Here is a 15,653-nt window from a genome sequence, read left to right as displayed (position 1 = left end):
GGGCACAGGCAGACTCTTCCTCAGGCAAGGGAATAAGAAAAGGGACCCTTTGCTTTCCCTCTGAACCTCGAGAGGGCTGTCCCGCCTCACTCCCATCCCCACCCCACACTGAAGGCAACTTCACACAAGCACCCTGAGATATCAGAAAGATCCTATTGTCATGACTCTGTGAGACCTCTCGTTAACTTGTCATTGAAATAAAAGCATCCGCAAAGATAAGAAAATACAAGAGGTCGGGGAATGAAAGGGCAGAAGGGGGCTTGCTGGGTCTTGGGTATTTTTGACTCTATAGTGAGCTACACGCCTCAGTGTGCCCAGCTTAGCTTTGGGCATCATCTAAACCAGTCACCCCCTGGCTCCCTGGACCAGGACTCCATGCAAACACACACTTATCTGCACCATCTGCAGGACCCTGGTCATGGAGACCCTCCAACTGACACCATGATAAGAGGTGAGCTTGGTTTTGCACTATTTCATCTACGAGTCTGTTCAGTAAAGATCCGCTCCAGAAGATAAGACTCCAGAGTAAAAATGGCACAAAACATGGTATGCCCTGAACCAAGAAACAAAACCTCATTCTGAAACACAAAATTGGGCAAAAATAATAAAAGATGTTCTTTTATGGAATTTGGAATGCTTAATAATGCTCACTGAATCAATGAATGAAGATGTAAATCAATCAGTCAATGATCCCCAAGACACTAGACAGTCTGCGTCACCGTGCACTGGGAACAGAAACGCTGAGCATCTCAGACATCAGGTCGCTTCACTCTGTTCCTGACCCAGCTTTGGGCATCCATTGTGTTAAGAACATTCCACCCATAGGGGAGAGTGTTGGAGAAATACAGACCCATAGATTCACTTCTCAAATTATTCCCTCTGAATAAACTGAATAATTTCAGGGGACTTTTAACTCTCCATTTTTACTCAGATGCCATTACAGCAGGTAGCAAGAACTTAATAAATAATACTCTACAAACTTGAAAATCTAATTCCCCTAATTCACCAGAATAAGATATGCTGTAGGCTAACAGTCCTGAAACTCTGGACAGCAGATAAAAAATTCTGGTACTGAAATATAATATCACCCACTGATACCCTTCAGAGGGAGGGCATTCTTAATAAGTGGCCAACACTCCTGAGGGAGATAATGTGAGTTACATTTATTACATACTGACTGATTTTCCCTTGGAAATGATACAAAAGATTATTCTCTTTGCCAGTGACCAAAAGAACAACTTTCATAGGAATGTCCCATGAACCACAAAATTGAGGGAAAAGTGTCCTATGGAACATAAAGTGTCCTGAAGGATAGATAAACCACTTAAGAGGGTGACAAAGATAACTTGAGGCAAAACCAACAGAAACGTGACAGACAGTACCAGTCGGTACCAAGTTCTTAACTATTTCACAGTTTCTGTAAAGGGCAAGGACACCTTCGCAGGGGTCATGGAATACAGGAAGGCTTCTTCCTTTGGGGAGATGGTGACCTTGCAGCCATCAGAATTAGAGACCCCCACTCGGATTCTGGAATTCCTATTTGTGAGCTCCCCTCCCTTGCCTGTCTTCTAGTGGGGGACAAAATAGCCAACAAGGACAGCAACAACCAGCAAAGCCCAGAGGCAGAAAGAGGGCTTCTCGCAGAGCAGGGTGGAACCAGGGCAGGTGCGCCCTCGCTGCGCCGATGCAGATCGGGAGCGAAGCCCATCGGGAGCGGACAGCAACAACCAGCAAAGCCCAGAGGCAGAAAGAGGGCTTCTCGCAGAGCAGGGTGGAAGCAGGGCAGGTGCGCCCTCGCTGCGCCGATGCAGATCGGGAGGGAAGCCCGTCGGGCCCTTGTTTTCGTATCCTGGCTGGTACTGTTTGTTGTCATCATGCTAGCTCACCCCACGACACAAACATTATGCTTCACTCTTCTTGTAAGTCTATAAAGGAAAAATGCACCATAAGGGTGGCAAGACCTATTCTACAAAAGAAAAATGGAGTATTTTTTTCTTAAATCAGTACAGGTCCGCACAGTGGATGACATTTTCTGGATTGACTTTGTCCGCACACCCAGCCGGTGCTCTAGGCCACTGTCCCCAGTGGAGTGAAATGTGCGCTCTCTGGGTGCACGTTATCGGCAAAAGGTGTTCTCGGATTCCTCACTCCAGGCTGTACAGGGGTTACACCCTGTCTTGAAACAGACTTCTCACTCTCCATATCCTTAGAACTTAGAAGTAATTTCTTTCATCATTACACCTAGATCCTAAGAAGTATATTTGAGATCTTAAAACTTTGAAACATAGACCTGAACTTTTCAAAAACCTACTAATCCTAAACATATTCCTGAGCATGTACAGTCATTTATTCCTTTCAACTGCTGTGACAATTCATTTATTATAAGATGGATTAAATGACCCACATAGCTTAATTACTGCACTGCATTGCTCTTAGCTTTACATTCCCGCAGAACGCTTGGGTATATCAGTGTTCATTGTCACCGCAGGTGGAACCAAGTCACAGGAAGGACACGAACAAACAAAATGGCACTTGCCACTTATTCTCAGACATGAATTATGCTTTAAAAACTCCAGGGCTATTTTTAATCCTTATTTAATAATATGGCCTGATACCAACTGAAGCTTTACTTGGAGATGAAAAGCCTATTTCCTTGTAAAATTCTCACATGGAATTATTACAACAAAGGAACGTCTTGTTCTGGAAATCCTGCTTAATAATGCAGCCTGTTTTTATATACCTCAGTGATGCACGTTCTTGAATGACAGAGTATTCCAATCCTTATAGTGACTCAAAAGGGAAAAATGCAGGCGGCAAATGGCAACACGGCGCCTCCCTCCCGTCCTCTGCACTGTCCCCCACCCCTGCACCGCTTTAAACCATTGCATAACTCCCACCTTTGAACTCGTACCTCCCACCTTGGCCCTGTCTTTTCACCCATCCAGATTTCACCAGCTTAGAGGAGACATAAGTCACATGTCCCAGTCACCAACTGCTGCATAACAAATTACCCCAAAGTTAGCAGCCTAAAGTTATCTGTTTTATTATATCTCATGATTTTCTGAGTCAGACATGTGACCAAGGTTTGCCTGGGTGACCTTTCTGTGGCACATGGTATTGACAAAGGTCAGTCAGTGGAGTTCAGCTGGTGGACAGGATGGTCTGGAGGGGCCAAGGCTGCTTCACACTCATGTCTAGCTGGGATTGTCAAATGGAGCTTCCTGACATAACTATATGTAGTCCCTCCTGCATGGTGACCTCAGGGTGGACAGTGAGCAAGGCAGAAGCTGCGCAGCCTTTTGTGATACAAAATCAGCCACATTACTCACACTGTGTTCCAATGGTTACCAAGTAGCACAAAAATCAGGCGAGATTTGGAGGGATGAGAATCAGACCCCACTTCTCAATGGGACGACGATCAAAGAATTTGCAGCCACCTTCAATCCACCACACTACATGATTCCAGGGTGTGCCAAAGTGCTCAAATCATTTATTAACAGATCCAGTTCTTTATGAACTTGAGCTGGTTTATGAAAATTTTAGCAGGGTCTAAAAGCAATGGAGTCACTTTTTTATATTCAGCAATGGATAGAGATGCATACCTGCAGTACTTCCTTAGCAAAGTAACAGAGCGATCTTGCTTTATTCTTGCTATTTATGAGTCAAAGAATCATAATATACTGGTTAAAATGGCAGTTAACAAAAAACTTCCCCCTCAATATCTGATGTCTTAATACCTCTGAGTTTTCTTAAGCATTAAATTCTCCCTGTGGAGGGCTCGATGACACAAAGAAGCCATTGAGTGCAACCCAAAACTCCATCAGTCTGACCATCTATGGGAATAGAGTTGAAGGCATCCAGCCTGGAGTTAAAGCAAAGAGAACAAAGCGGAGGGAGAGATTAAGTTTTTCTAAGGTTCTTTGAACTCACTTCCAAGGCCCTGACACCAAAGGCACCAAAAAAGTGTTAATTTTCTCATTTGGGGAGAAGGGTATCCCTGGATCTCCAGACCAATGACACCTTTATTCTGTGCAGCTTTCAAAGCACATGACAGCTGCGATGTGCCCAGTGTCTTGGACACGCCGTGTGGCCATTGTCCTGAGGGCCTCATCAGAACAACTTTGTGTGTCCCCACCCAGGAAGAGAACAACGGTCCTCCTGCTCTGATTCCTTTTCCCCACATCCCACTGTGGCTATAGGAGGGCCAGGGGCGCCGCTGGGGGCTGCACGATGAGGTTCTTCCTGCTGGCCTGCAGCAGCCTAAGCCCCCGATAGGTTAGAAAAATACAAGCTTACAGCCTTGGGCAGAACGGGTCCAGGTTTCCTCTTCTCTCAGCAGCAGGCCATCTTCTCCAGCGGAGAGTCTGCCAGCCAGAAGGCAGAGTCGGGTAAGTTTGTGAAAGAGGCCCCGACTCCCTGGCTTCTGCAGGACAACTCTGAACTTGCGCACTTGGGACAAAAAGGGGGCCCTGGGACTAGTACCCACCTAATGGGCACTAGTAATGCTTCCCCTTTTTTAAATAAATGCTGCTGCTTAGGGATGACAAAGAAATGGCAGCGGAAGGGGTAGACGGGATGACTCGGGCCCCCTTGCTCGTGTTCTGTAACGACAGCAATTTTTCTTCTGCTCCCACATTTTGGTCTCCAACTGTATTCTTTACTGTAGTCTCCTGCCATAGAGACAGAAGGAGAAAGCTGACCTTTCACGTGCCACAGTACTTTAATAGTTGTTAAATTACTGTGCACGGACAAAAGCCAGTGTCTGTAAATATCATCTGACTTGTGGGTCATTGCTGGTTTAGATGAAAAAAAGCTATGGGATATAACACTTACATTCTGCAAAATATCTAATTAAAAACTAACCACCCCAATCTTTCCACCTGATAGAGTAGCCGTGCTTTTACACTGCTGTCAGTCATGTGTCCACCACTGTGCCGATGGATGGAGAAATTGTTAGCCTTCCAAATAGAGGGGACTGCGGCAGAGGGGCAGAGCCTCACACTCAGAGATCTGGAGTCGTACTCTCCCCTTGATGGGTGCCACTGCCCAGCTGCCGCCGTGCTCTTCCTGCATCCCAGCACCCCCGTGGTCCCCTCCTCTCACTGTGTGGGAATCGTTTCTTTCTGGGTCAGTCTCTAGGCTGATGGCTCCAGAAAGGCAGGGGCTGTGTTTGTCTTAATCACTGCTGTGCCCCCAAGCACCAAGCACAATGTCTGATGCTTGGCAGGAAACCGGTAAATATTTGTTTTAAGTATATACCTTTGGGCCCAAAACGCCACTTGGTAGTTTGGAAGACTGAAAAGCAACTTTTACTTCTCCCCACATCAATAGACTCAACTTTGAAATGAACGACCAGGTAGAAAAGGGAAGAGAAACAGTGAGTTGGGTGTAGACCCTGTAAACTCTACAAAATTTTTTATAATTTTAATAATAATGATATTAGAGAATATTTTTAATCTGATGATTTTCTACACACACATGAGATTAAACTTAATACTTACAGACCAAATAAGTATACATCAACATAGTTTCTGTTTCTCAATAGAGCTACCCCCTTGAAAGCTTTCAAATTATTTTTCTACACAGACATTGATATTTGAGTATTTCAGTTCTCCCTCTCACTCATTAAACATAAACGATGGGCAGGCTTTCTAACCCTCCACAATTCAACTCATTCCCTGTGAACCTATGCAAATATGATTTGATTTTCTATAAATTGTGGTCAATTCTTTCAACAGACAGGAGCATATATAAAATATCTGGCTAGGAAAAACAACCTCAGAGACAATATTTTGATATCACTGCATCATAGATGATATTTTCAGAATGGTTTTGATCTGTGGAAACCAAATTCATTTCAACAGATGGCATACAAAGACCGAAGAGATATAGCTTACATTTTCAGATGGAGTAATGTACTCTTGAAATGATCCTGCTATCTACAGTTTAAACTTTGTTCTGAACAGGAATTCTTACTATGTAACATAGAGTTTAATTCTGAAAAGGCAAGTGCTTGATAAAATATACCTGCTAGTTAAAAGGAAAGGGAGAAATTCAAAGCTGGAAATATCTAATCCCTCAGGATTTAAAAAGTTATAGAATATAAAATAAACAGAGCATTTAAAGATTCTGGGGAACGACGTTGAAGATTGTAAGAGTGCATCACAGTCTATGCTTTGTTTTTCCATGCATCAAGTGTAAGAAATTTCTAAGACTAAGAAGAGGAATTGCTCCAGTACAAACATACTCTCATGAAAATATGTGCAACACATGTGACAAACATCTAATTTCTTTATATAAAAATCAGGAAGAATAGGTCAAAAGCCCATTTGATAAATGCAAAGGACATAGCCAGCCAGCTCACAGAAAAACAGATATCAATAGGTTTTAAATACATAAAAGCATACTCAACCCCATGCATAATAAAAGAAATGCAAATTAAATGACAATGGACATCATTTTTTCACCTCTCAGATTCAAAACGTGTGCTGATACCTGAGCAGGGAAGGTTGAAGAAATAAGTGTGGCACTGATACAGTGTCCAAGGAGCACTCCTTGGTGTTACCTCTTTGAAGAGGAAATTTTGTAAAGGTGATCAAAATTTTGAATATGCATACCCTCCCCCAGCAATGCCATTTCTAAGAATTTAGCTCCCATGTATTATTGCACGTCTGTGGAAGAATACTCACTACACCATTGTTTAATGTATCAAAAAGAGGAAAGTACCTAAACATCCATCCATGGGTGACCGATTCTAGAGTACACCGTTCACTAAAATACTATGAAATTTTTAACAAGAATGTGAGAGAGCTGTAGGTACCAAAAGGGAACGATTTCTAAGACAGAGAGTTAAAGGAAAAGAGCAAGATGTAAACCAATGTATTTCTAGTGTTTTTAAAACGTGTCCACAAATACTTTGACTTTCCTTTTTATTTATTTATTTTTTATTTTTATTTATTATTACTTTTTTTTGGCAGCTGGTGGTACAGGGATCTTAACCCTTGATCTTGGTGTTATAGCACCATGCTTTAACCAACTGAGCTAACCAGCCAGCCTTGACTTCCCTTTTTAAAGGTGGAGCCTAATTCCACTCCCCTTGAGAGCTGGACCTAGTGACTCATTTCTAATGAATAAAATAAGGCAAAAGTGACAATGTGTGACTTCTGGCATCATAGCTTTTTTCTTGGTCTCTCTTGGATCCCTGCTCTGGGAAAAGCCAGATGCCATGTTGTGAAGACACTAAAGCAGCCCTATGGAGAGTCCTAAGTGGTGGGCAACTAATCCTCCTGCCAAAAGACATGTGAGTCAGCCATCTTGGAAGTGGATCCTCCAGCCCCAATCAACCCTTCAGATGAGCCCACAGCCCTGGCTGACATCTTCACTGAAACCTCATGAGCCAGAACTACCCAACTAAGTGGCTCACAAACTCCTGACCAAGAGAAACCATAAATAATAAATATTTTTTGTTTCAAGGTTCTAATCTTGGGGTAATTTGCTACACAGCAATAGAAAACTAATACAACGAGGACACATGCTTGATTATCTCTGGAAAGATATTTGGTGGTTGTCTCTAGGGAGAAAAACTGGGAGTCTGGTCCTCAGAAATGGAAGAAGACTTACTTTTCATTGTATTATATCTTTTCATATTTATAAATTTTTATTATCCTAATGTATTATCTTTTCAAAAATATCAGTAAGAATGTTTTACAAAAGAATCCCATGGACTACATGAGTGTATTGTAACAAACTGTGTATAAATATATTTAATCTATATTTTATTTTGACTTTACTTAAATTGAAATTATGAACTTTATAGGCAAAAAGCATTTCTAACTTTATATGTATGATGTTTAGTGTCAGATGTATCTTACTGTGATAGAACTTGCTAGTTCTTTATTCCACAGCCATTCCCCATCTTCCTTCTAAATAAAAATTCAATTTTGTATGAATGGCAATGTATCTAGTCCCAGGTGATGAATCAAAATACATCTAAGCTAAGGGGGTAGCAAACTTTTTCTTAAAAGACCCAATAGCAAATATTTTAGGCTTTGTGATAGAGTTTCTGTCACAACTACTCAATCCTGCTGTTATACTATGAAACCAGTCATAAATAATATGTAAAGAAATAAGCATGGCTGGATTCCAAAAAACTTTATTTATGGGCACTGAAATTTGAATTTCATATATTTTTCATGTGTCGGGAAATATTCTTTTGATATTTTTCAATCATTTAAAAATGTGGGGCTGGCTGGTAGCTCAGTTGGTTGGAGCATGGTGTTGAAAATACCAAGATCCATGGTTCAATCCCTGTACCAGCCAGCAGGGAAAAGAAAAAATATATAAAAATCATTCTTATGAAGCAGGTGGCAGACTGGATTTGGCTTGCAAGCCATAGTTTGCTGACCTTTGGTCTACACCAGTCTTATAATCCCATTCCCTTGTGCTCATGAAAGGCCTGGATGGGGGAGCCACAGAATCCAATTCTAGCCAATGAGACATAAAGGAAAGTTTGCTGCAAGAGTTCTGGGGAGGATTTCTTCTCCCTGATGAAAGAGAAACAGGCATGAGAAGAAAGCCCTTGACCTTTCCCCCTATCTTCCTACATTGCTGGTGAGGATTCAGTGCTTGAGGCTAAGGTAGCCATCGTGATGATAATGGGAGACAGAGCACAAAGAACCAGCCTGTGCCCTTGATGCCATGGGGAAGTTGCAGCATCCACCTACCTCCGGATTTCTTGTTGTACGGGAAAAATAAACTTCTGTTTAAAGCCACTTGTTATTAAATAATTATTTGCAGCAGAACACACTCCTAATGACATTCTCTCCAACATTAAATACCATAATGCAGCACCAGCTGGGCAAAAGTATTATTTATAACAAGCGGGATTTCTTGTTGTACGGGAAAAATAAACTTCTGTTTAAAGCCACTTGTTATTAAATAATTACTTGCAGCAGAACACACTCCTAATGACATTCTCTCCAACATTAAATACCATAATGCAGCACCAGCTGGGCAAAAGTATTATTTATAACAAGCACTTAAAATGTACCTAATTGTTAGCCCACTCACCACCTCACACGAGAGCTAAGAAGTTTAGTAGAGCAGATGGTCCCCCATGGAAGAGCAGGAAAAAAGAATAAAGAAATTGTATTAAATTCAAGACCGGGAAAATTTCAAAGCAGCATTAAGTGAAATTTTGTACATAAGCAGCAACACCTCCAAATTAAAATGCTGTTTTGAGAAAGAGAAAATGGGGTTTTCAAGTCAAGCAAGGACTCCAGCTGAACATGGACTTGGAACTGTCTCCCTCTGGAGAGGAGAATGGGCTGCCAGAAAGCAGAAAGGTGTCTTTCAGAAGCTGTCTACATTGTGGAGAAAATATCCCCCAGATTCAGGGCCCAGTTTATGAATGAAAACTCAAGCAGAAAAAAAGCAAGAAAATTAATGCTGAAAAAGGAGGAGGTTAGGAGATTTGAACGTCCACCTCCCCAACTCTCAAAAAAACCTTTTCTTTGCTGAATGTGGCAGGAGCTCAGAGAGTGGCAGATGACCAAAGCCAGCCTATTTTAGAAAATCTTGAGGAATTTGTACCAGGGCTTAGCAGAGGGTCCCATGCTCTGTGGACCAGAAAGTAAAATGGTTGTGTCTCCCCAAATACTATGAAGTCAACAACTACTTAGTGACTATCATCGCGTCTGCAGGTCCTCCTGCTCATCCTCCATGCCTCCATCTCTTCATATCAACCAGCACTGTCTCTTCTGTGCTGGACCCTGTGCTAAGGGCTGAGAGAACAATGACGGGCAAAATCTCCATGGTCGTTGCCACTGCAGGCTTCCAGCCTAGTGAAGAGGTTATGTACACTTGATGTATTACATCGCTCCATGTCTGTCTTCTATGCTAGATAGTAAGCTCTGGGAGGGCAAGGACCTTGGCAGCCTTGGTTGCCAATGTGTCCCCACACCCTAGCACAGTGCCCAACACACAGTAGATGATAAACTCATATGAAACTATATATAGCATGATGATCCACCTGAACCTAAAGCATGGATCAGAGCTTTGGCTTTTACTCATTCCTTCAAATTCTAGATTTTATCTAAGTGTCTAAAGTGAAAGAGTAAATTTACATGCTTAAGGGACCCAGTGTAGTATTTCTGAATGTGTCCTGTGGGTTTTTAGGTACTCAAGGAAACAGGATATCTGAGGGGGTCTAATGGAGAAATTCTGGCCATGTGAAACCAAGGACATAAAGGCAAGGAGGGCAGCCCATGCCAAAGGTGAATAAGCACAATTGGGCCCAGGAGGCACATGGCCCATCAGCCCAGACAGGGATGGGAGCTGTGGTGCAGGTGCACATGGCAGGAGAGAGCCACAAGTTCCCAAAGCCCTCAGCATCTTGTAGCCCTGCTGCCAGGACATCTTCATGGAGGAAAGGCCACTGGCTGCACAGGGGGAAGTGGGCTCATGTTCAGGCTTTGCTTCTCACTAGCTGAGTCACCTTTAGCCGATCAGCCATCGACCCAACTACCTACCTATCGTCACCAAAAAGCAATGACTGAGGGCCTTCCATGAGCTCATTCGGTGCCTGGCGGTGAGGATAGAGAGGGGGTTATAATGTGGATCTCATTGTGAGGAGGGGTCTCACTGCCGTCATTGTGCCTGTGCACACACATGTGTCTGGATGTAAGAGGTTAGGAAAACATCCTGTTCTACACTGAATGACCCTGTACTGATTTCATATAGGTAATTTGTAAGCGTGTTTCATAAGACAATCAGAAAGCACAATACAAAAATGTTTTTAGAGGAGAATTAAAGTCACAGAAGTGCATCTTTGCTCACATCCCTTCAGAACACATAGCACACACATATGAAAATAGCTCCCTTTCAAGCTCCTCGAACACCAGACCCCACAGAACAGGCCTCAACATGTCTCTCCCAGCAAAATGTGCACAGAGAGCTGCAGCCTACTAGTCTACCAAGAGACCATCAGATGCTGGTCCTAGCATGTTTCTGTCCAGCCATCTGGTGTGACAATATTTGGATAGCAACAGGCCTCAACATGTCTCTCCCAGCAAAATGTGCACAGAGAGCTGCAGCCTACTAGTCTAGCAAGAGACCATCAGATGCTGGTCCTAGCATGTTTCTGTCCAGCCATCTGGTGTGACAATATTTGGATAGCTTTTTTTTTTTTGGCATTTCTAGGTGACAATGCTCATTCAAAGGCAATATCCTTCTTGAGTTTTACTTGGTTCCATCAGGTCTCAGTTCACCTCTTTGGAGAACCCAAATGTGATGGTGAATGAAAGTTTTTGAGCTCAGCAATACCTGCATGTTAATAGTTAAATATATGGTGTGCTAAACAGTATTTGAGAAATTCTTAGACACTGGCCCAGGATTATTCACTGTTCACAATGAATGAATATGAAATTAAGCCATGTAAAATTTTCCCAGAAATCCATTTCTCAGACTGTTCCACCCAAACACCCAGACTCCAAGTATACGTGCTGGATTAGAGGAAACAAAACCGTAAGTAAGACTCGCTTGGTGACTAACTCTCCACAGCTGCTGAAGTCCTTACTTTATCCTTGTTGTTAGCATTTTGTTTGTTGTTATTATATTATGTTTTATGTTATTATGTTGTCACTCCTTGCTGTTGTGAATAAAGGAGAAAAATCTTTCTTACTAAGTACATTGCAGGGTAACCCTATAATTAGATAACAAATAATTAACACTTCTTTGAGAAAACAAAACTAAAAGTTCACATAATCAGCAATTAATTTACCATAAAACAATTCAAGGTCTTCCTTGGCCTGTTGTATATGTTCCTGGATATTTTACAAGAATACATCCTTACATACATATAGAATAAAATAGAATGACAAATTAATAACATGACAATTCTCCTAAAGATGGGGGAATATAATCTATCGGACAGCTAAAATTAGAAACAGATTTGAGGCAATTATTATTAGATATTACTAGGTAGTAAGTCAATACTTTCAGGTATATTTGTAACCAAAACACTTATTTTTTTAAAAAAAAAAGGAAAAAATGTAAAAGTTAAAAGTACACAAATGGAATGTGGGCTAATTGATTTTAAAATGGGGTTAGCAGGCTCTCATCTGAAGGTCAGGGGAGCTTTTGGAAGAATATTGCAGTGTAATCCTTAAAGAACAGCTCTGTGAACTCCACACTCCAGCCATGCCATAGAAAACCCAGCCTGAGTACTCGCCTTGAAATGTTCACAAAACCCAGGTCAGCTGTCCACTGTGGAGTATTGAATCCAAATAAAATGGAGCCCAAAGAAGGAACATGGAAAAAGCTAATTCTGGCGGAGAAATCCTGTTCTGAACTAAGGTTAAGAATTTCAAGTCAAGTATTACAAACTTGGAAGATATAAGAGTCTAAAAGTCTTTTTCTTTTCTTTTTTTTTTTTCCTTTGAGGTCCTTTGTTTTTTTGTTTTTAAAGAGAATGATTAGTAGGATAAGAAGAAACTGATATGCCTTATCAATCCTAGGAGGCACATCTTAAGTGACCCAGAGAAGTTAATCAGTCTCACTGTTTGGAGATCTGTTTCCTTTCTCAAAGGAGAATAAAAAGGTCAACAACTGAGCACCCAGTCAGTCATCAGGGTAAAGCTGCCCACCAGATGCCCCTTGCCTTTGCCTACACAAACTCCTCGCCAGCAGCATCCGAGAAAACAAGTTTTTCTTACTTTTCATAACATTTTTTCCCCAGAGAACGGAGATAATTGAAGACCTAGAGGGATTTTCCCAAAACTTTTCATAACATTTTTTCCCCAGAGAACGGAGATAATTGAAGACCTAGAGGGATTTTCCCCCCCCCAAAAAAAAAAGAAAGAAAGAAAGAAAAATGGCAGGGATAGAATGGGAAGGGACTGTTTCTGTGCAAACTCAATGAAAGTTTATGGAAGCAGAGCAGATGTAACAATAAGAAATCAAACTTTACTATGCTTATTTCAAGCCAAGCACTGTTCTAAGTGCTTTACGTAATCTGATTCTTAAATTCCCACAATAACCTCAAAGGGTTGGATACTTCTAGTGTCCCCATTCTATTAATGAGACAACAAAGGCACAGAAAGGTTAAGTAACTCACCCAACGTCACACAGCAAGAAAGTGGCAGAGTCAGGATTTTATCCCAGACCTGCTGGCTCTGAAGTCCATGTTCTTGATCATCACACTACACTACCTCATGCAGGCAGCCAGCCACCCATTCAAATCCTCATCACATAACACATCTGTGCTCCACACTAGAGCCATAACGATGAGTTTCACACGGTCAAGGGAAGAGACAAAGCATGCTGAGGACAGCGCCATATGAATGGAGATTCAACAGGACACCCAAACCCACACTGGGGGCGGAAAAGTCTCCTCAGAGGAGACGATGCCCATGCTAAATCTTGGACATGTAGCAGATAACCTGGGATAGGAGCAACGAGGGAGAAACTCCATTCAGGCAGAGGGTACAGCACATGCAAAACTTCAAGGCAGGAAAGAATGTTTTTTCTCAAGGAAAGGTAAGTAGTTTAATACAGCTGGCATAGCAGTACCATCAGTGTCAAAGGGTGGGGACACCCAGCAATGCCAAGGGAAGCCCAGACAGAATGGCGTAAGGAGTGTAAATCTTTCTGGAAGTCTCCAATAAACAACTGAAGAATTTTACACCAAGAAGCAAAATGATCAGATCTTTTACCTAGTTCACTGGCTATTACAAAGGCACTAGACTAGACAGGGCCAAGAACAGAAGCAGGGAGACAAATTAGAAAGCTGTTACTGTGTTTCAAAACTGTGGTAAGAGGCCATTTGCTGGAATCATGTAGCCATGCAACCAGAGCTACGGGAAATTTCTCAAACCAAGGTGGCCAAGAGGAGCAGACTTGGGGCCACACGGTAGCATGTGCTCTAGCTCTTCCCAGTGGCCTCACCGGGGATAGTGCCCTCAGGTTATGTCCCAGTATGTAATTTTACAATGTCCCAGGGTCTTTAAAAATACTAGGAACAGCGCCTTCTCACTAGGGAAGAAACGCCTACCCACTCTTTCCCAGTCCCCTGCCACACAAACAATTCTTAAAATTCTTATGTTAATCACTTTGGGAGCATTTCTTTTTTACTTCTTAGAATGTGCTTACATTTCAGCCTGAGAGGTCTCCTAACTGGCTTCTATAAGCCTGAAAGTATTTCTGAAGGATTAAGATTTAACATGCAATTCACATTCTTAACCTTATTATCTCCAGCTTTCCTAGGTCTGGCCAAAGGTCTTCCGAAAGGACTTTTTAAGAGGTCTCCTAACTGGCTTCTATAAGCCTGAAAGTATTTCTGAAGGATTAAGATTTAACATACAATTCACATTCTTAACCTTATTATCTCCAGCTTTCCTAGGTCTGGCCAAAGGTCTTCCGAAAGGACTTTTTTAAAAAAAATAATGATCCTGGTGTGAGCTGCTGCTGGACTTTGTCCCTGTATTTTTGATGCCTTGTAAAAAATGCCCATTTAAAACTTCCTCAGTAGTGTCTCTATAGATTCCTTCACAAAAGCGTTGCCCTCTCCCTGTTAGAGGTGAAGTTGAAAATATGACATACAGGCAGACGACATTCAAGTCACCAGCACCTTGTATTCTTCCAAAATTAATGTCAAAACGTTCAATAAATATCAGAATATGTAAGTAAGTTTCCACTTTCCTCCCGAACATATATTATTGATTCTACCAAAGTGGAATACCTTTTGGGGGCTGAAAACATCAGCAGCTCTGGGCCTCTGAGATTGGAGTCCAGGGGGTACTTCTCACCTGGAACCTACCTGTTTGCACTTATTTACTTTAAGCATTAGTGCCTCCTTTGGCAGAAATTCCTTTGAACACCAACAGGGCATGGCGCTTTTTATAGGCTGCAAAATTCTTTAATAACTTCCCGACTAGGACGGCCGGTTAGGAATTTCAGGATAGCTGACAGTGGGATGCTGGACTCACCACCCCGACCCCAACCTCTTTGCTTCCAAACTGTCAAGTCCTCCCCCAACTGCTCTTGAAACTCTTCTGCGTGACACCCCGCCTGTCCCGCCTCCCATCTGCGGATGGAAGAGCCTAGTGACAATCGAGACACCGAGGGCACACTCGCGGCGCTCCCTGTCGCGTCCCTCTCGGATCTGAGAAGACCAAGGCTAAGAATGGGAGGGGGCGTCCTAGGAGTCGGGGGAGGCGACATTTACCTTGACGAAGAGGGTGATGTCGTGCTCCTGCCCCGGGGCCCCCTCCTCGGACGCCTCTCCGTCCTCCCCGCGGCCGTTCACTCGCGCCGAATCGTCGCCGCCCTCGGCGCTGAGCTCCTCCGCCAGGTGGTTGCTGAGCCCGGCCTGCGGCTCCGCGGCCCCGCTGGACACAGCCGCCTCCGCACGGGGGCTGCCGTCGGGGGGCTCCTCCTTGTCCTCCTTGTCCCCGAGGAAGGCTGCGGCTTCCTCGCTCGGCCCCTCCGGGCCCGGCTCTCCTATCTCCTCTGCCTTCTCCGCCTCCTCCTGGGGCCCGCCCCGTTCCCCGTCCTCGCCAGCGTCTGCCTCAGCGTCCCCGGGGACCGCTTCCTGGGACCCCTCTTTCTCCGGGCTCCCCGCCTCCTCCGCGGCGTCCGCGGCCGCGCCCCCCGTG

The 15,653-nt window shown here is 43.2% G+C and overlaps 1 protein-coding gene across 1 annotated transcript in view; it reads right to left on the bottom strand.

The window, feature by feature from the left end:
* Positions 1-15,653, bottom strand: part of CLIC6 (chloride intracellular channel 6) — a 46,949-nt gene that overhangs the window by 29,380 nt on the left and 1,916 nt on the right. The window contains exon 3 of the mRNA XM_008568324.1: positions 15,224-15,648. Coding sequence (XP_008566546.1) covers positions 15,224-15,648 — 425 coding nt within the window. The remainder of the gene's footprint in view (positions 1-15,223; positions 15,649-15,653) is intronic.

Source organism: Galeopterus variegatus, unplaced genomic scaffold (assembly GCF_000696425.1).
Source record: "Galeopterus variegatus unplaced genomic scaffold, G_variegatus-3.0.2 Scaffold398, whole genome shotgun sequence".
NCBI lineage: Eukaryota > Metazoa > Chordata > Mammalia > Dermoptera > Cynocephalidae > Galeopterus > Galeopterus variegatus.
Note: the sequence above shows the minus strand (reverse complement) of the source record. Positions and strands in the feature narration are given on the sequence as shown.